The sequence below is a fragment of the Suncus etruscus genome, chromosome 4 (assembly GCF_024139225.1).
Source record: "Suncus etruscus isolate mSunEtr1 chromosome 4, mSunEtr1.pri.cur, whole genome shotgun sequence".
In the NCBI taxonomy this organism is placed as follows: Eukaryota; Metazoa; Chordata; class Mammalia; order Eulipotyphla; family Soricidae; genus Suncus; species Suncus etruscus.
The window spans coordinates 22,213,929-22,234,819 of record NC_064851.1 but is presented as its reverse complement, the minus strand read 5'-3'; the positions used below and the strand labels follow the sequence as shown (position 1 = coordinate 22,234,819).

Here is a 20,891-nt window from a genome sequence, read left to right as displayed (position 1 = left end):
GTGAACAAGTCTGAAAAGGATCGCACATAAAATAATTCAAACAAGGCAGAGGGTGAAACATGTATAGTCTGGCAATCTTCTACCTCATATGGACACTAAACTGCTTGCCAGACTGTAATTTTGTTTTGTTTTGTTTTGTTTTGTTTTGTTTTTTGGGTCATACCCAGTGACACTCAGGAGCTACTCCTGGCTCTGCTCTCAGAAATCGCTTCTAGCCAAAGTAACCCCTGAGCACTGCCGGCTGTGACCCCAAAACAAAACAACAATAACAAAAAAGAAATTGCTCCTGGAAGGCTCAGGGGACCATATGGTATGCTGTGATTCAAACCATTGTCTGTCTTGGATCAGCTCCATACAAGGCAAACACCCTACCGCTATGCTATCTCTTTGGCCCCCAAAACTGTCATTTTTATTGATCACCCCAAGGTTGGAAAGTTAGGACAGATTAAGGACAGACAGACTATCCTGAGCCAGTCCTGCCCAGGTTTTTATGTAAGATAATTTCTGTTTACTGGTAAAACCAAGTTGTAAATAAATAGATAAAAAGATAAACAAATAGATAAAAAGATAAAAAAACCAAATAGATAATAAAGGGATGACCTTTGTTTTAGATTAAACCAAGTTGTAAACAAACAGATACAAAGAAACAAGGGGTGATCTTTGTTTGGGATAAAATAAGGTATAACCTAACAACCACCCTACAGAAGAATCTGGAACAAACTCATGGTAATAATACAAGCCTTTGGTATTTAAATTGATCACTGAGGCCAGGAAGGCAGCTCAAAGTGGTGGAGAGCCTTAGCATGTTAAGGCCCCAAGTTCAGTTCCTGGCACCACATAGTCCTCATGAGCCTGAACTGCTGAGCTGGCACAGCAAACCATTAGACTTTCACCACCTTAACAACAGTGTTAGGAGTTGCCCCTGGCCCCCAAATACTATTGGAGAGATTCTCCCCCACCTCACCCACCCAGCGACAAATTCTGGCATCTGATACTTAAAATGTGTCATGGTGACCAGGACTGTGTTCTCCAGGCCATCACTCCTGCATGCAAGGGCTCTTCTGTGCCTATTGCAGTGAGAGCCCAAGTTGGGACCTCCAACTTCATTTGCATGCCAGGTTCACTCTGCATTTTCAATTCCCTGCCCTTTTCCTTCCCAGTTAATAGCAAAGATCACCCAGGTCGCCGAAGACAACCTCAGCTTACAGCAGAGGAAATGGAGCCTGCAGAAGGAGTCTCAGCTCAGCAGCTCTCAACAGGAGATCACAGAGAACATCGAGAAGCTGAAGACATCTCTAGACAACTGCCAGGTGACCTTTCCCCATTATGCGCCTTGGTCTTTTTATGCTCCTCTTTGGGGAAACTTCTGCTTCCACAGAGCAGGCAGGACAGAAAGATGCTGCTTTCCAGGGCTGTGATAGGGCGTTTGCCTTGTATGCGACCAACCCAGGCCAGACCTGGGTTCAATCCCTGGCATCCCATATGGACCTCCGAGCCTGCCAGGGGTGATTTCTGAGTGCAGAGCCAGGAATAACCTCTGAGCGCTGTTGGGTGTGGGCCAAAAACCAAAAACCAACCAAAAACCAAAAAAAGATTCTGCTTCCCTAACTCTCCTTGAGGGAGGAAAGAATACAGGGAGCTTTGAAAAAATGCCTCATTGATAAACCTGAGGTGACCAGGGGAATAAGGGAGGAACCACTTCAAGTGCTGACTTCAGGAGACCCTTGGAAGAAAACCAACATTAAGGGCCGGAGAGATAGCATGGAGGTAGGGCATTTGCCTCACGTGCAAAAGGATGGTGGTTCAAATCCCGGCATCCCACATGGTCCCCTGAACCTGCCAGTAGCAATTTCAGAGCATGGAGCCAGGAGTATCCCCTGAGCAATGCCGGGTGTGGACCCACCACAAACAACAACAAACAAAAAAAAAAAAAAACAAAAAAAACAAACAGCATTCTAACCCCCACAGTAACCCCAGAAAAAAAAAAACAAAGAACCTATACCTGCTTTTTGTTTTGTTTTGGGATCACATACTTAAGAATCACTCGTTAGTGTTTGGAAGACCATACGGGAATTGAACCCAGGCCAGCTCCATGCGAGGCAAGGCCCTACCCATTGTACTATCTCCCTAGCCTCAGCTGCTGCTTTTTTGTGCACTTCCTCTCTTGGACCAGTAATGGGAAGATACATTCACCCCCAATATCCCTGATTCTGAAGAAGATGGCCTCAGAGGGCCTATATGAGCCCCTACAAAACCCTCATGGGTCACAGCTTAGCAGGAAAAGTGGCTGCTTCTGCTTTCTCTGGAAAAAGGCAGAGACTATTTTAGGGAGTTTGTGCCCATATTGACTCACCAAGCACTCTTGCAAATCAGAAAGTCCTCGCTTTCTGTCCAGCCTGTGTGCTGATCTCAGCAGGAATTGTGTTGAATAGGGAATCACCAAATCTAGTTCTCCTTTAAATCAGTTTGCTCTTGGCCATTTGGCTTTGGCTTGCAGATGCCTAAAAAAGGGGCCTCCTTAACATTTTAAAGTTCAAATTAAGCTAAGGAACACGTTCATTGGGCCAGTGTACTCACCAGCACCACAGGATTTTCCCCAAACACTGCCAGGAGCAAGATCCTATTATCACCAGCTGGCTCCAAAAAACAATTCAAATAAAGCAAATCCAAACTAGTGTGTAAAGAAAAGGACAGGAAAGCAGCCGGAAGCAGTTCCTGTGCCCATGTTGTGCCCCTCATAGTTGCTTCTCACTCCAGGTCTGCATGAAAACCTCTTGCAGCAGCAGCGACCTGAAGAAGGAGGTGGACCAACTTCGTTTCCTCGAGGTGAGCCCCCCTATTTTGGGGCTCCAGAAGGTGTCGCTGGACATCGTTGCCACGTCCGCATCCTGGCTGGAGGACATGGAACGCCTCCTCCGGGATGTTGGGATCCAGCTAGCCAGCTCCGACAAAGGTGACTGCGCGCTTCTGCTCAGGCGCTGCGGTGCTCCCGTGTATGTCGCCTCTTGTCTGGGTGGGACTTTGTTGCAATAGCTTCTTAGGGGCCCAATAGCTTCTTGGGTCTGTCTCTCCAATGGAAACTGAGTTCCCTAGTGGGTGGGAAAATGAAAATGCCATCTGAAAGAGGCAGAAACCTGGAGAAAATTGAGATATGCCAGAAACAGAGGAAAAGTAAATGTACCTTTGGCAAAACCCCATCCATCAGAAGTAGCTATGTTTATATCTTTATTTTATTATTATATTTTATAGTTATATAATATATTATTCAATACTAATATTAATATATGTGTGTCATACATTAACATGCTATTAGTATATGATATATTATGTAAGATAATATATAAAATATTAATAATATTAATAATATGTAATGATTATAATTATATTTTGAGCCACATATATTGGTGCTCAGGGCTGTTTATGGTGAGTTTAGGAGACCATCTGGGGTGCCAGGGACTAAACCTGGGTTAATGTACAAAACAAGTGCTCAACTTGCTTTATTATTGCCCTGGCTCCCTACTTATATTTTTAACAGACTTTTAAAAGAGCAGTTTTAGAATTAAAACAAAATGGAGTAGGAGGTACAGGAATGTTTTAGTCATCTCTTCCCCCTATTTAGGTCAGCCTACCTATAAGGAGATTAATGTATCAATATGTCAAAAGATTTATGTGTTACCCTGATGAATCTACAGTGACATGTTAGAAGGTCCTGAAATCTCCCATTGACATGAAGTCTCATTCTTGGTGTTTATGCTGTGTCTTTGGACACGAATCCACTGTATGTGTCATACTGAATAGTGTCACCCCTCCAGAAACACTCTGTGCTTATTGTCTGTGCAACAAAATATATAATAATCCAGTCTACCTTTTTAAAGTCCATTTTAAAAGAATACTGTTTTAGATTTTTGAAAGAATTAAAAAGAGCTCTCATTAGATTGTTATTTGTAGAGTAATAAAATGGAATAATTTTTGTTAAATTACCCCCCAAAAAAACTTACCCAAGATCACAGAGTTGGTAAGGAACTTGGGACACATTGTGTGAAATGACTGGGATCCTAAGGTATGTGCTCAATTTTGGTTTTGGTATAGGGGGTTAACCCAGCCGTGCTCAGAGACTACTTCTGGCACAGTGCCCAATGCTACAAGTCCATCCCTTCAGTGCTTAAAGGAACATATTGTGCTGAAGATGGCACCCAGGCCTTGGACATGCAAAGCATAACCTCTAATACTCTGAGCCCTGTCCCTCCCCTATAAGATCCTTGTCTCCTCTGGAATTCCACATTCCTTCTGAAGACTCAGGGAGTTACATGTGTGATTCTCGACAGATCCTAACATCCACGTGACCAGACACAAGCAAAGAATTATTCCCACAAGTACTGCCTCCACTGCACCCCTGAGCCATGCCCTAGGAAAGCCCCACCTGCACTCAGGTTGGCCAAGGTTTGAATCCCAGTCTATGCCCTTGAGAGTGGTGTGAATTAGCAAGTTACTTGCCATCTGGGCAAGCTCTTTACTTGTTCCTGAAACAAGGGTGGCACCTCCTGGGGCTGCTTCAGGGACTACGGGACATGATGTGTGATGTGTGCACAATCTGGAGCCAGGGCCCTGATGAACTTCCCCAACAGTGGGAGCTGCCAGTATCAGTCTCAGAATCTCTCCACTTTCATCTCACCTAAATGTGGGTGGCAACCAGATCCCTATAAACACAAACAGTGTGGCATGATTGACTTCACCTGGATACTTCCTACCCCTTTCCTTAACAGACAACCTTTGGGGTTCTTACCACAGAGCATTCAAATGGTTTGAAATTAGAGGGCTCTTCCTAGATTCCTTCCCAGAGTCTTGCAGTGAACCACATTTGCCAGAAATCAAGTGGGAAAAGTGGGATTTATCCAATTCTCTCTGACTTGAGGACCCGTTTTTCTCTTTTCCCAGTTTTTATTGTGGCACATGATTTGCAATGCAGTTAATGATGGAGTATCAGGCATACAATCTAACTCCACATTCATGGCCAGGGTGTCCACCCATCTACCTCGCCCCATCTTGACAAGCTCAGTTCCATAGACCAACAATCAGATTCCGTTGCTTTTGGCCATTTGTTGTTGCCTAGTATGTCTCTTTATTTCCCACACAAGCAATGGAGAAGAAAACTACTTGATGTTTGTTGGCTGATGCTGTGAACAACTAAGAGTATTGAGGGGTTGCTATTACAGATCTGATTGGGATGGACTAGCTTTGTGGTACTACTGGGAAGGGGGAAATGTCAAAGGGGCCAGCCTGGAAAGTTGACATTGTCCATGCCTGGACCTGGTTTTACCTGCTTCCTTGATAAGGCAAAGAAAGGAGATTGCATTTTTCTCGGCAATCTTAGTCTCTGTGTTACTTACTAAGAAAAGGTTCTCTGTGTACATACTAAATTAATTTTCAAAGAAGCAAAACAATATGGAAAGTATACTCCCAATTTAGTCTGTGAATGTCAGTATCTGACCAAAAGGAAGATAAGGACTAAACCACTGAGTATTATCCTAGCATCATGGATTCTGTGGAACTTTGATCTCAGTCAGGGAATGACTCTTCATTGCCATTCTGCTATGTGCCAGCCACTGACTACACAATCGCAAATGCTTTTATGCATGCTCTACAGTGTGGCACAGACACATAGGTCTTCTGTAACCAGAGCTTGTAGAACCATTTCTCCTCCCAGAGAAATTTCCCATTCTGGCTATGATTCATCATCCAGTCTAGAAATGGATCCCACCCTCCCCCTCGCCCTCCAGCATCCTTGACTCCCTCTTCCTTTGGATCCTGTTCATGGTTTGCACTTTCCCTCTAGAGCTGCTGTATTTTAGGTAACAGTAGGACACAATCCCAAACTCATCCCAGCATAACCACCCCAAATTCATGTGCTCAGTAGGTTCCCATAATCAGCCAGGCTCTCATTGTGTCCCCCACCATACTACACACACCCCATATATGCCTTCTTGATATTGTCACAGAACCCCTCTCTAAGCTCACATATAGTCCCTTATCGGAAGAACACAAGGCATTCATCTGACTAACTCATTACTTACCAGCTCTGAGGCTTAACCTTCCTCCTCAGCTTAACCTAAGGCATACTTGCTTCTAACAGTACTATTGTCTCACATCAACGCAAGCACATTTCCTTGCTGTAATTTGTTTGTTTGGTTGGTTGGTTGGTTGGTTGGTTTTTGGGTCACACCTGGCAGCACTCAGAGGTTACTGCTGACCCTACGCTCAGAAATCGCTCCTGGAAGGCTCGGGGGACCAAATGGGATGTCGGGATTCGAACCACCATCCTTCTGCGTGCAAGGCAAACTCCCTATCTCCATGCTATCTCTTCTGGCCCCTCTGTGCTGTAATTTTAATAATTATTAGGAAATTTAGGGACCAGAGAAGTATTACAGTGGGTATGGTACTTATCTTGAATACAGCCAATCCAAGTTTAATCCCCAGATCCCCTGTTTTTTGCTTATCAGTACATACTGTTTGATCTATTAAGTTTCTTCACAACAGATAATTCACAGGCCTTTAGTGTGGATTACAAATCTTCTGAGTGATAAGTTCCAATTAAAAGACCGAGGGAGTGCTCACTTCGGCAGCATATATACTAAAATTGGAGCAATACAGAGATTATGACACGCAAATTTGTAAAAGACAGAGGAAGTTGAGCCAGAGGCTTCTCTGGTATCTAAGGGCAAACTTTAACATCTCAAAGTTTTTTACTTCTAGGCTGGACCTTGGGTGTAAATTCTAACATAAATTAAAAGATTAGCAAGTTTTTCAGGTGTTCCTACAAAGGGCTCCTTTCATCTGAGTGAGCAGAATATCTTTTAAAAGACTAACTTTACTTTGGGAATTACAAAGTTATTTTTATGTTTCTCTTGATGCTGGTTTTCCCAGGTAAAGTGATATTTAATCGAGGCCATATTTGCATGTACTAATTTTGTCATCTGGAAGTAAATGTCCAACTATATACACACTTAGCTCAGCAGCAAGGAGATTCTTATTAGGCCAAATATAAGTTTGCAACTATTGTTTGAAACTACAACTAAGCTTGAGAAATACCACCCTTACTTTTCAAGGAAGCAACCTCTCTTTGAGGTCTTTCTCAGCCTTCTGCACTGGGAAAGCCCAGCGGGCCTTCTGATTTTAACTTTGAGGAGTTAGGGGGAGACATGCAATGCTAGGGGTGAACCCAGGCCTCAGTGCAAAATAAGTACTCATTTCTTTGAGTTTTCTCTGCACCCACTCTTTGCCCCTTTAGTTCCTTTTTTTATTAGTGCTTTATTTAAACATCATGGTTTACAAAGTTGTTCATAATATAGATGTTTCTGACATTCAAGTCCACTATGAGTGCAACATTTCCTCCATAATTGTCCCCAGTTTCCCATTCACCTCCATGTCTGTCCCTTTAGCAGACACAAAATAATTTTATTTTGCTTATTACAACTTAATAACTAATGGAATTATTGAAAAATACTTCAGTAAAAATTGTGAAAATTGTTATATTTACAATGGGGTCATTAAAACATCTGTTTACTAATTTACTAATTACTGTTTTTACTAGTTGAACATTCTGTGTTGTTTTTGTTTATTGAGTTAAAGGGCTTCTATACTACTTTCCCACATAATTTGTTATGACCCTCCTGGGGTATCAGTAAGTGTCATGTCACCACATATGATCATGACTTTGCCTGTGATGGGAGGGGGCATTCAAACATGAGACACTCTATTGGTAACTTTTAGTCTCCATCTCCCAAAAGAAACAGATTTACTGAAGCTCTACCCAAGCTGAGCAGCTGACATGGTCTTGTGGAAAGGGCAGTGTTGGCCTCATCCACATATAAGCAAGCTCTATTAGAGAGCTAAACACCCTACAGGTATCAGGGTCACAAGTCAAAGGAGAGGAAAATTTACTTTTATCCTTACTGCTAAACTGGAGTTTCCTCCTTGGTGGCTTCTTGAAATATTTGCCTTGGGCCTGGCTAGGATTTTGGTTCCGTGTAAAGTGGACAGCAAGGAGACACGAAATGGGACAGGGGTAGGGCACTTGTCTTGCACATTGACAGCCCAGGTTTAATCCTAGCTCCATATATGGTCCTCTGAGCACTACCTGGAGTAACCCTCACCACCAGTGGGTGTATCCCTATGAAAAAATTACAATAGCAGACTAGAGAGATAGTACAGGGAGAAAGGGAATTCACCTTGCACATGGTTTGATCCTTGAGGGCAGAGCCAGGAGTGAGTGTGACCCAAAAAGCAAAATAAATAAATGAAAGTGAACAATGAACGGTTTTCCTTCTATTGCTTATTCCAGCTCTATTATAAAATGGCTCCAGTGATGTTAACTCGCATAAGCTATTACTCAGAAAACACAGGGTGTGAAATGAATCAAATTTAACTACCTTCTTGCTTTTCTTTTAAGGGTTGTCCTTATATCTGAAGTGTCTTCTGGAACATTATAAAAAAATTAAAAGCCATACCCAGGAACTTGAGGTAATCTCTTGTCTGTGAAAGTTCATTTCAGCTCCTCCTTGGCACTTGACATTGTACATTTGAACCCAATGTCTCCATCAGCTGTCAGTCCAGACTCTCCAAGCCATGCTGCCTCCATTTTCTCCCTTTGCAGATAGAGATTCAGACATTGTAGATGAAACTTCCAGGAGGACAAGGGCAAAGACAATTGCTTGTTTTCCTCTGTCAAAAACTAAACCAATATAATGCTATCAGATCTTTAAAATCATGCTTATTAACTGTATTGGAGAAAGCAACTACCACAGGACAGATGGCAAAATTACCAAAAGTCATATTAATAGCAACCTTTTAGGGAGAAAATGATCCCTAGGGATTGTATCACTGAGAACAGTTACCATAACAATGATGCAAATAAACAACCACCAAACAGTGGTGACTTTCCCCAATTACTGTTCACTGATCACATGCCTCAATCAGCTTCTCTGATCTTTGCATGGTCCTCTGAACTAGGTGTGTTTATATCTTGCCTATATCTTGTAGATGAATGGATGGATGGATAAGTGGGTGGATGGGTGAATAGGTGGATAGATAGATGGATAGGTGGATGGATAGACAGATAATACATAGATAGTTAGATATATAGACAGACAGTAAGATATGTTTGCAAGCTGGCTGGTTCTTGACTTATTTACACAGACCACAAGGGGAGACCCATCTACCTTCATCTCTCTTACCCAATAGCAGCCTAGCCTGTACTTATTCTCATGTAATAGCATGGGAAGCAGTGATTGGGAAGTGAAGCAGGCCCAATAACAGAGTGGTTTTTTTCAAGTATTCTACTTGTATTCTTTTTCTTTTCTTTTTTTTAATCTTATTTGAAGCCAGTCAAATTGAGCATATGGTGACATATACCAACTTTTGTGATACTAACATTAATATGTTCTGACTACCATCAGATCAGCCTGTATTGTGTTTAGTCTAATACCCCGACTAGTCAAAGTCATAGGACTGAGTTCAACATAAGCGGGTAGAATCTGGTGAACACTGCAAGGTACCTGGTCAAAGGCAAGGTTAGAAGAAGGATAAGGTAATTGCTGAAGTATTACAATCTACCAGACGCCATCTAGTCCTGACTCTACAGGTTTTTTTCTATAAGAGGCCTGGAAGTGAATATTTGAGGTTTTTCAAGGTACCTATTTACATTTATTTGCTGTGACAGAGCAAAACCGACCACAAACATTATGTGAATTAGTAAATATGATGGGCATGGACCAGTTTTAATAAGACTTTATTTATAAGACAGACAATGGACCAGTTTAGATAGTGAAATAGACTGTCTATAAAAGTAGTTTGGCAATGCATGGTCCAGTCCATTCTCCATTTTTTTAATATATAGACAATATATATGTCGTCTACAGATATAGTTCAGAGTAACTATTTCAATGCAAGTGATGGAAGAATAAAGATCAGGGTCTTGAAGAAGAATCAAGATCAGGTCTCTTATATTCAGCAATTAATAACCTAATTCTAGCTACCATGTACCAAGCACCTACTATGTGTTATGCCCTGAGCCAAGACCTTTCCATGATCTCATTGAATGCTGCTCTACGAACTTAGCTACTATTATTAACTTCTTTTTCTAGATGAATACATTACTAGTAAGTGTTGGGTCCCGTTTACTCCTTTATTGGTTGTCTGTGAATCCACAAAGAGCTCCCAGAATGAGAAACTGATTCCCATCCCCTTGTCCCCTTTTGAGGGGAAATCTTGGTAATATTTATCCGCAGCAAATAATCCACACAGACAGGAGGGTTAAGGGGTAAAAGATTGGGCGAAGCGAGTCCTTTGTCAGCCTGCTGCTAGCTCCAAAACACACCTCGAGCCAGCCAGCCAACTCTGGCAAAAGACCCTGAACGCCTGGTACCCAAGCTATTTATTTGGCTCTCAACAGCGCCCCCACCTGGAAGGTCAAGGTGAGACAACAGACAAAGGATAATCTTATGGAAATGTTTTTATATACAACAGTAAGAATAGAACTGAGGGGCTGGAGAGATAGCACAGCAAAGGGTGTTAGCCTTGCACAAAGCTGTTCCAGGATGGACAATGGTTTGAATCCCGGCATCCTATATGGTCTCCCAGGCCTGCCAGGAGCGATTTCTGAGTGCAGAGCCAGGAGTAGCCCCTGCACGCTGCCCGGTGTGACCCAAAAACCAAAAAAATGTAAAAAAGAACTAGAACTGAGCATTAATCTAGGTCCAGAATCTATGTTTTAAATAATTATACTCCTTCCCTACCAGTAACTAGGCTAAGCATCATTTCTGTTTTTAAACAAATTCTGTTGAAACTTTGCCCCTACCCCCCAAAGGTAGGGTAGGCAATTTGTTACCCGCCCCCCAAAATAGAAATAATTCCTTCCTAGTTCTGTTCCCCATCAGCTTCCATTTCCTTTTCTCTGGTTTCAGGTCAAAGTCACCAGTTCACAGGAAACTCAGCATTCTTTGATGCAAATAAAGCATCGGGAACATCAAGCAGAAAAAGAGAAGCTGAATGAGGAAAGGCTACAGGAAGAGGAGAAGCTAAAGGCCAAAATCAAGCGACTGAGAGAAGAGAAAGAGGTATAATAGTCCCTGCCATTCTCTTTGCTATGCAAAACCAATGAAATAACCTTTTCTGTCCTTTTTTCTTTTTTTTGGGGGGGGGGGTGAGTTGGGGCCACACACAGTGACACTCAGGGGTTACTCCTGGCAGGCTTGGAGGACCATATGGGATGCCAAGGAAGGAACCTAGGTCCTTCCTGAGTCACCCATGTGTAAGGCAAACGCCCTACTGCTGTGCTATCACTCCGGTCCCTGAAATGACCTTTTTATGAGAAACTGGGGGTGTACATTGGAACAAATCTCAGAAACTCCTCCTTGGATGTTGTGGAACTAAATTAATTCGGTGGGGTGAATGATGTGAGGAGTACTAATGTGAAACTTGAATTCCAAAACTCAGAGTGCAAACAACCTCATTTGGTTTATTGTATTTTCTGGAAACAAAACTGTATTTGTTTATGTTTAATTTTGCAAATATGAGTCATTCTTGCAGGTCCTGGTTTGTAAATGACTGTTTCCAAAAGTGCAAGACTAAGTTCTTACTGTTGTTGCTGTCATCATCGTTTTTGTAACAGAATTTGCCTTATTTGGGGGGGATGGAAGGAGGAGAGAGTGGAGTTGGGCCACATTCAGTGGTGCTCAAAGTCTATTGGTTCTTCATTCAGGAATTACTCCCCAATTATCAAACTGGGATTGGTCAAATGTGAGGCAAACACCTTAGACTCTGTGCTATCTCTCAGTCTTTCTTATTATCTCAGGAATAACAAAGGGCCACAGTTAGTTTTCTAGAAACAAAGCCATTTAGAAGCTCCCAATCACAGCAGTGCTCTCAAACTCCAGGGAGTCCTTGAATCACCAAAATATGCTCTGAAAATTCAAATTCCCACCACAGGTCTGGCAGAACCTGTGATTCTGCTTTTTTTTTTTTTTTTTTTTTTTTTTTTGCTTTTGTGCTATACCCAGTGGTACTCAAAGACTACTCCCTGAGCTTGGAAGGGTGGAGGGTTTGATCCCAATGTTGTTCAGTGCTGGGAGCACAATGCAGTGTTAGAGTTCAAATCTAGGCTCCCTCAGGCAAAACATGTGCTCAGTCTGTTGAGTCAATTCCCCTATTACTTCTAACTAGCTCCAGCCTGGGGCTGCTAGCATACATCCCGAAGACCATATTTTTAGCAAGGAGTCTTAAAAAAACGATTTTACCAACATTGCTTACTAAGAACCATTTCAACTCTTTGTGAGTTACAAATTCTTGGGTCCCACCCTAGATACACTGAACCAGTCTCTGGAAGTCAGGAAACCACATTTAATATGCTAATTTATGTCCTCCTAGAATTGGTCCTTTTTAATATTCAGGGACCTGCAATGAATTTGATAACCTCATTGCCATCATTTGAGATCAGTGGTTTATGACTATGGCTTTGTGGTTGTCATTTAGGAGATTAGCCACACTAATGTCTTGTTCCTTTCTCCCTAGGCCCAAGATTCTGGGCCCCTAGCTTCAAATCTCATGCCCTAGGATTTGTAGATGCCCCTGAGTCATTCCAACCTATAACCACAGATGAAAACTATTGCATAGCTTGCCCCACACATGACAAGAGTGTTTGATTCCACTGAACCCCAGCACTTTCCTGATACCTCCTTTCTATTCTGAGAAGTCTGAGTCTGCCACTACTTCCATCTTTCACCAGCCTGCATGGACCAGCTTGCTTGGTTTCCCACTCAGACCTCTTTCATTTCATCCTCCAGAAATCTCTGTTCCTCTTCCCTTTTCTTCATGTTAGTTCTTTCCCTTCCTGACTTTCCTTTGTGAGATGAAAGACAAAAAGAAGCAATACAACTCCCATTTGGGATGGTTTTATTTATTGTAGGGGAGCAGGGTTCCAGGTCCAACTTGTTCATGGCCCTTTGTGCTCCAGCCAGGCTCTCCCATACACCCACTTATAATGTGTACCTGGGAGAGGTAGTGTTTCAAGGGTTAATTTCAACACAGACACACAGATATAGACACAAATACACACAGAGAGAGATACACACACACATACACACACACACACACACACACACACACCATTTTAGGCAGGATACACCCCAGCACATACCACCTCTGGTAGAGCAGAAAAGTGGCCATCAGGGACTGCTGAGTAACAGGCCTTGTGTTCAGTAATGTCCCTCAAAAGGGCCTTATTCCTTAGACACTAACATCAACTCATTTGACCCTCAGGACTTGTCTGTAAGTACCATTCCAGACTTTAATGCCTATTTAATTTCTTCATTTGGAGTTTGGAGACTACACCCTTCTGGGTACCTAGAGATTAGCCCCCAGCTCGATGTTTTGGAAATCACTCCCAGAGGCATTATTGGTGCTCCTGCGATGCTTGCACTCAACCTATTGAGTTACCTCTCAGTGCCTATTTTAAATGAATCTTCCTCCTACCATGTAATACTGTCATCCTATTCTTTCTATACTCATTTATATGTTCCTTATTCATTTTCTAACTGCTCGTTAATCCAGCTCTTTCCCGTGAATGCTGAAATGTACGAGAATTGTTTCACTGATAAGATATGCCAAGTTCCCTTATCAAGCTAACTTTCTGAAAAAAATATAAACTGTTTAAATGCACTCTGGATTTGTACATACAATACTTTTTTAGATCAACAGTCAGTAGTCTCCATAATGAGTCATATATACTGATAACAATATAAAGTAAATTTTCACTTACTGTTGAGATAGGAGCTTGGAAGTTATACCTTTAAGTAAAACCTATCATAGAATCAGTTTAACCCTAGGATAATTGATTAAATAAGAGTTAAGTTCTAGTGTCTTATTTCTGATCTTTCCTCTTTCAAAAAAAAATAGATTTCAGGTGCTGGAGTGGTGGTGCAAGCGGTAAGGCATCTGCCTTGACCACACTAGCCTAGGACGTTCAATCTCCTGGCATCCCAAATGGTCCCTCAAGCCAGGAGCGATTTCTGAGCTCATAGCCAGGAGTAACCCCTGATCATCACTAGGTGTGACCCAAAGATTCCCCAAAATAGTTCCAAATAAAAATCAACAATGGCTCTAATATTAAACAACAATTTATCTTCATTCATCAACTAATTCTCCAATCTATTCACTCTGAATCATAGTGGCCAGAGCTTCTCCTACAATATGGGCATCTCCTTAGGTAGAATGTTCTGCCATCATAGGACACATCACACACACACACACACACACACACACACACACACACAATGTGACAGTAAATTTCAGGTACAGATTTGTAGATGTGGGGAAACTAGGTATCAGGGAGGACACACAGACATGGACAGACATGAAAACTCCACATAGACCAGTGGTTCTCAAACTATGGTCCATGGGCCACATATTGTATTTGTTCCCGTTTTGTTTCTTCACTTCAAAATAAGATATATGCAGTGTGCATCGGAATTTGTTTATAGTTTTTGTTTTTACTATAGTCCAGCCCTTCAATGGTCTGAGGGACAGTGAACTGGCCTCCTGTTTAAAAACTTTGAGGACTACTGACATAGACAATGACCAATAACCATTTTCTTTTTCACCAACTTTAAGTTGAATAAATGCTAGTTGTTGTTGTTTTTCTTTAGTTTTGCAGGCCAATCAGTCTCTGCTCAACTCCTGATTGTTCAGTTTTGCTGTAGAGTGCTAAAACCACCATATGCAATCTACAATAAGAATGGAAGTACCCAATAAAGTTTCCTTACCGAAAAAATGGACAGTGGACCAGATATGGCCCTTAGGTCAGAGTTTTCTAGCTCCTTACTTAGAAAACAAGCTCAATAGTCAAATGGACTAGGATCTAAATCTGCTTATATGGTTCATAAATGCACCAGATAGGTTTTCCTAATCTGTCTAATTTTTTTTCTCCTTCATAAAGTAAAAGTGAGAAAAGTGACTAATTTTCATTAATGAATAGTTATTACCATTCATTTCTTGTTTATCTTTCCAGCTTTTCCTCCCACCAGCCCAATACAGACAGCACCAGAGAACTGGAGGACTCTATCGCTTCTCTGTTGCCCAAGTTCATGCAGCTAGGGAAGACTAGCCTGGGTCTCTGATCCGTGCTCCATGACCCCCAACTCTCATGCTCTCAGTTCTTCCATTGTGCTTGCCATCATCTCTCCTGCCTTGATAACAGTTGGTTAAACATGGTCATTTACTTTTAGGCATTGGAGGAGAGATTCACTCAAGAAAAAGCCAAAATGAAAGAAGCTCTAGGGGATGAATGCAGGAAAGTCCAAGATATGGAGAACCGCCTCATCAGCCAAAAGAAGGTATGAGGCTCATAGAGCACCTCAGCCTGAGTCCCAAACCAGGCCACACAGCTTAAAAGCATCAGTTCAGTCTCTCACCAGGACCAGCTGACCTCATATCCTGTGCTCTTGACCCCTCCACCACACAATACACAGCTTGGGTGGTTGGAGGAGAACAGAGCTAAGCTATTCAGCATCTGGCACTGGGCCTATTTTCCTGCTATGGTAACTCTGTGTTAAACAATGGCTGTTGGCTTTCAGGCTTTGGAGGAGAACATTATTCAAGAGAAAAACAGAGCAAAGGAAGCTCTAGAGGAAGAACAGTCTAAAGTTCGAGATCTGGAAAACCGCCTTGCCGAACAGAAGGAGGTAAGCAATTTGGGGAGATAGAGTCTGCTAGTACCCAAATCTCACTTGAAGGCCATACGGAAGTAAGTTCAAACCACAGGTGGGGAGTTGTGTGAAGATGGGCAGAGCTTTCCTGGTATGATTTGTCCAGGGAGTGAGGGGGTGAAGGCTCAGCCACTTCAGGAAGAAACAAGGTAGTAACCAGAGAGATAGTATAGCAGGTAGGACACCAGCCTCGCCCACAGCCAACCCAATTCAATCCTCAGTATCACTTATGGCATTCTATTTGGTTCGAAGAACACCACCGGGAATAATTCTTAAGTGCAAAGCCAGGAATAACCCCTGAACATCACCCAGTTTGGTTCAAAAGCTAACCAAACAACAACAGCTGCAGGAAAAATAAAAACTCAAGAAAAAAATAGGTGGACCAGGGAGAAAACCCTAAAGTTCTCTTGAGAAGCAGCTGAAAATACTTTAGATATCATGAAATACAGACACAGTCAGAGTTTAAGGGGCCCATTGGAACTGGTGAGATCTGTCTCCCCTGCATGGAGATTATTGCCCAAGCTTATACTTGAAGTAATCAGCAGAACCCTGGGATTTAAGGACTGAGAATCTTTCTATATTTAGCCATCAGCTTCATTAAAGACTTTTCTACAGGTCAAAGCAATCCTTCCCAATGATGATGTCTAGTTGACTCCAACTCTTGCTCCCAGAAAAATGTGGTAATTTTCAGCCCAGGATCTAGGGGCCTGCAATTCCCTCCTATTTCTGCTTCCCCTGGCCTTTTAGACACTAGTCTTTAAATACAGAGGCTCTGCTCCTCTCCAGGCTCAAGAGCACTTCTGGAGCCTTGTCTTGGCTCATCCCTCTGACCTGTGCTACTCTCCAGAAGTCACAGGCTGTCTACTCACTTGTAGAAAGGACCACAATATGTGTGGTCCCTAGCAATGTCTTTGATGAGGGGGTGTTGGGGGAGGGGGAGTATACCTATAGGTAGCTCTCAGGGCCTCTCCTGGATCTGCAATCAGGAAATATATCTGGCATGTTCGAGGGTGGGATGAAGAGGGGGAACCATATGGGATGCCGAACCTGGGTCAGTTGCATGCAAGGCAAGCTCTCTACCTATTCTATATTCTCTCTAGCTCCTCAAGCAGTGGCTAATAGTTAGTTTATAATGGGACTGTAGAAGTAATTTAATGGGCTAGAGTGCTGACTTTGCATTCAGAGACCCTAGATTTAGTTCCTGGCACTACATAATCCTCCAAACATGGTTTCCAAGTACCATCTGATGCATCCTCCAAAACAAGCTGGAAACAGCCCCAAAGCACAACCAGAGTATTCCCTGTCACTACCACCACCCCTTCTACAGCCAAAAAAGTAATAATTTTTACCTAACCATTCCAGTTTCTCAGGCTAGAGAAATGATGGTTCAAAGAGTTGAGTATATGCTTTGCATGTGGGAGACCCAGCTCTATCCCCAATACTGTATAACCCCCTGAACACCACTGGGAGTAATCCATGGACATAGAGTCAGAGGTAGTCCCCAAGCATGGCCAGGTACAACCCTAAAACAACAACAGTAACAACACAATGCCAGCTTTCCTCTTGTCTTGAAGTGAGAAAAATGAGTCCTGGTTCTATAATCAAGAAACAGAAATAGAGCCAGCGTGAGATGATCCTGTTTGCCCAAATCCTCAAGTTTTCTGTTGTATTTAAATACAGCCAACTTCATTTTTAGTACCTGTCTCAGCCCTGGAGATATCTGCATTTGAAATCCTTCATTTCCTTTCTTCTATAGTGAGGTTGCCAGACTCAAACACAATCCTCCAGCCATGGTTCTTGGGGCAGGACTCGCCCTGTCCTTTGTGGAAGGAGTGGTACTGCTACTCATGTGCTCAAAATAGCTATGAGGAGAGCTCTGTTTCCTTATTGACTTCCTATTTCTCTGTGTGGAAAAGACACCCCACCTCAGATCTCTGAGTCTTTTTTACACAATGCTTTCATTAACTCTTCAGTCCTGAGGGGTCTACAGAGACATGCAGAGGGGTGGGTTGACTCCATAGTCTGGTGAAACCCAGGTTCAGATCTGGCCAGCCTCCTTCCTGATTGGCTGCAGCAGTTCTCTCCATGCCCCAAATTTAAAGGGTGATGGTGAGGGCTAGAGACAATGATAATGAAGAGCTTGGTCCAGAACTACCACTCCACCACAGGCCACTGTTATGCAATCAGGTCACTACCTCTATTTAGCACTTGGTGCCTCTCAGTGCTGACATCATCCTCATGGCCCAAAGTAAAATTCATGCCCTCCATCCTAAGAATAGAAGACACACCACCACCACCACCACCACCACCACCACCACCACCACCCCACACAGAGACTGCAATTCCATCCCATCTATGGGGCATGAAAGGTGGGGCAGAAGCGGGTATATTTAGGTGTTGGGGTTCATGTGAAATTCCCCAGATAGCTGTGCTCTGCAGCCCTTTGTAAACAGTGTCACAGAAGCCTGGTGCTGAGTTCTTTCACCAGGGTGGTGAGGAGATAAGAAGAGGTTTACACAGACTTGTTGGGATCTAAGCTTGCCAAGAAGTCAGAGATCAAAGTGCAGGCAGGGGAGGGCCCATTAGTTTAGAGATTCAGGGTGACAGGGGACTTGAGGAAAGAGATTTAGAGAACTGGTCTAATTGCAGGGAAAAGCTGTGGCTGGGTCACCCCAGGGCTCATAAAACTTCAACAGTGTCAGCCTGCTGGCCCTGGCTAGCTTCCCTGGGTCTCCTGCTGGGAGTTCAAAAGCCCAGATACAAGTTATTTTGTGCAACCTTAGTAGATCTTTGATTTTATTTTCATCAGATCTTTTACCACATTTCATTCTTTTTTCTTTTCCTTTTCCTTTTTTAGGTCTGCCTGGCACCCGGCCTGTAGTTCTCTCTCTCTCTCTCTCTCTCTCTCTCTCTCTCTCTCTCTCTCTCTCTCTCTCTCTCTCTCTCTCTCTCTCTCTCTCTCTCTCTCTCTTTCTGTGTGTCTCTCTGTGTCTCTCTGTGTCTTTCTCTGTCTCTATGTCTCTGTCTTTTTCTTTCTCTCTTTCCCTCCCTCTCTCCCTCCTTTCTTCCCACATATACATGCAGTGGATCATTTGAGGTTACATGGAAGGTTTGTTCCCATTACCAATGTGGGTAGTTAGGACCACTGTGGATCCTGAGAGGGGCAGGACCTAAGCAAGAGGGGTACTAGCAGGAATGGGATGGGGCTCTTACAGTGCTCCTTTCAGCTGCAGAGGGGCCAAAAGGAAAAGCTCAAAAGGGAACTGGATCAGAGATAATGGAGCCTTCCCTACATGTTGGAAAGTGCCTGATGTCTGTTCCTTGGCTTGGAGGAAAGTGTCTTCCCAGAAAGCAGGCTCAGGGGTTCAAAATACACAAAGGATCCCTCCCACCTTACACCACCACCACCATCACCATATTTCTTTAGAGCTGCTCCCCTGGATATTTTTACAGCATGTTTCATATGAACTATATAGCATTTCAGCCCTGGGATGTGTAACATGCTATTTTATGGGGGGGGGGGGTCATGGGGATTCTAACCACAGCTTGTAATGGAAACCATGTTCCAAATTCCAGACACCTGGCAGTGTAGCCAATGTTTAAGTGTTTCCGATTGGAATATTGAGTGCCCTTATAGGACTGGCTGAGCTTTAAATCCTTTGTGATTTGGATGGAGCTATTTAAGGTGCTTCAGAACTTCCTTCATACACTGTGGTGTCTGTCCTCCCTCCTCTGTCTGAGCCTCTCACTTCCCTGGAGAGTTCACTCTGGCCCTTCTAGAAATCAGCTAGATATGATTCTCTGAGTGCAGGGCCTTCCTCTTGAAGCCTGAATTTTAATAAGAGATTTATGTAAGTGATGAGACAGTCCCTCAGGGAAAAAAAACAACTATCTCAGCAGAGGACTGTCTGGCACAGTGGTAAGAGTTGAGGTTCCAGAATGTCATAGGCCTGGTGGCATGGAGGGCTTTTGTGGATAGGCCACATGATTTTTCCTACATTGATTTGAACCTGGTTCACATCACTGCCCTACAGCTCAACCTAGGTCTTTGTCAACTCTGTTCCTCTGTTTCATCATCACTCAAGTGGGGTCATGGACCGCATTTCTCAGAGTGACCATGAGAACAAGCTGGCAGGGGCCTTCAGATAGCTTAACAACACCCGTGTTGGCTGTGTGTCATTACCTATATCCACTTCATTAGCAATTGCACCCTGTAAGTGTTCTGTAACCTAAAGATTGGTGATTGACTTCCAGGCTTTGGAGAACAGCATGGCCTATGAGAAAAGAAAAGCAAAGGAAGCCTTAGAGACAGAAAAGAGAAGAGTTCAAGATCTGGAGAACCAATTAACCCAGCAAAAGGAGGTATGGGAAGCATCAACCCAACACACACACACACACATGACTCACAGCAGCCAAAGCCCCTTTGGAAGAAGGCAGAAATGAGACAAAGCCTCTGTGCCCTGAAGAAGATGTAGGGTACAGTGATCAGAGGCCAGAGAAGAGCTTCCGTTGGAAGTGGCTTTTACTACTTCCTACACTCACTTAACATCCATGTGTAAAATGGGGCTGAACTTTTCCTATCTCCTGGAAGTAAGAGAATTGATGCAGAAAGTTCTAGATCTTCACCTGAAGCATAGAGACCCTCTGCTCAACGATTCCTTTTTTTCATTACCCAGAGAGATGAAGGGGGTAACAGGCAATTCAGAAGAGAACTTTTGGGTCCCTCAGCCATCCTCCTTCTCATGGTCATCAGAAGCTATTTCTAGGGCTAAATAGAGGATTCAAGGAATAGAGTATTTGCCTTGCATAACCAAGGCAAAGGCACCACATTCCATCCTCCTTATCATGTGGCCTCCTTGAGAGCACCTTGGTGGTCTCAGCACTGCCTATTGTGATCAAACCATTGGACCCACAAAACTTGCAGAGGTGAATCACTTGGGGCCTGAGCTCTTTCAGAGAGACCCCACCACCACCAATAAAAAGAGATAAGAAAAGTATTTACAATGCAACAGCAAACAGGTCCTCTTAGTTCTGGCCTCCCCATTCCAGATTCCTAAGCTCAGGTTTAGATTCCTGATGGGGGAAGACAAACCTGAGTGAGCTGGAACAGATAGGCAGTGAGCACTCTGTCAGTGG

At 43.1% G+C, this 20,891-nt stretch overlaps 1 protein-coding gene across 1 annotated transcript in view; it reads left to right on the top strand.

The window, feature by feature from the left end:
• FHAD1 (forkhead associated phosphopeptide binding domain 1) overlaps positions 1-20,891 on the top strand; it is an 86,397-nt gene that overhangs the window by 34,438 nt on the left and 31,068 nt on the right. Inside the window, exons 8-14 of the mRNA XM_049772535.1 lie at positions 1,161-1,310; positions 2,758-2,953; positions 8,447-8,517; positions 10,959-11,111; positions 15,276-15,383; positions 15,624-15,731; positions 20,010-20,117. Of these exons, the coding sequence (XP_049628492.1) occupies positions 1,161-1,310; positions 2,758-2,953; positions 8,447-8,517; positions 10,959-11,111; positions 15,276-15,383; positions 15,624-15,731; positions 20,010-20,117 (894 nt within the window). The remainder of the gene's footprint in view (positions 1-1,160; positions 1,311-2,757; positions 2,954-8,446; positions 8,518-10,958; positions 11,112-15,275; positions 15,384-15,623; positions 15,732-20,009; positions 20,118-20,891) is intronic.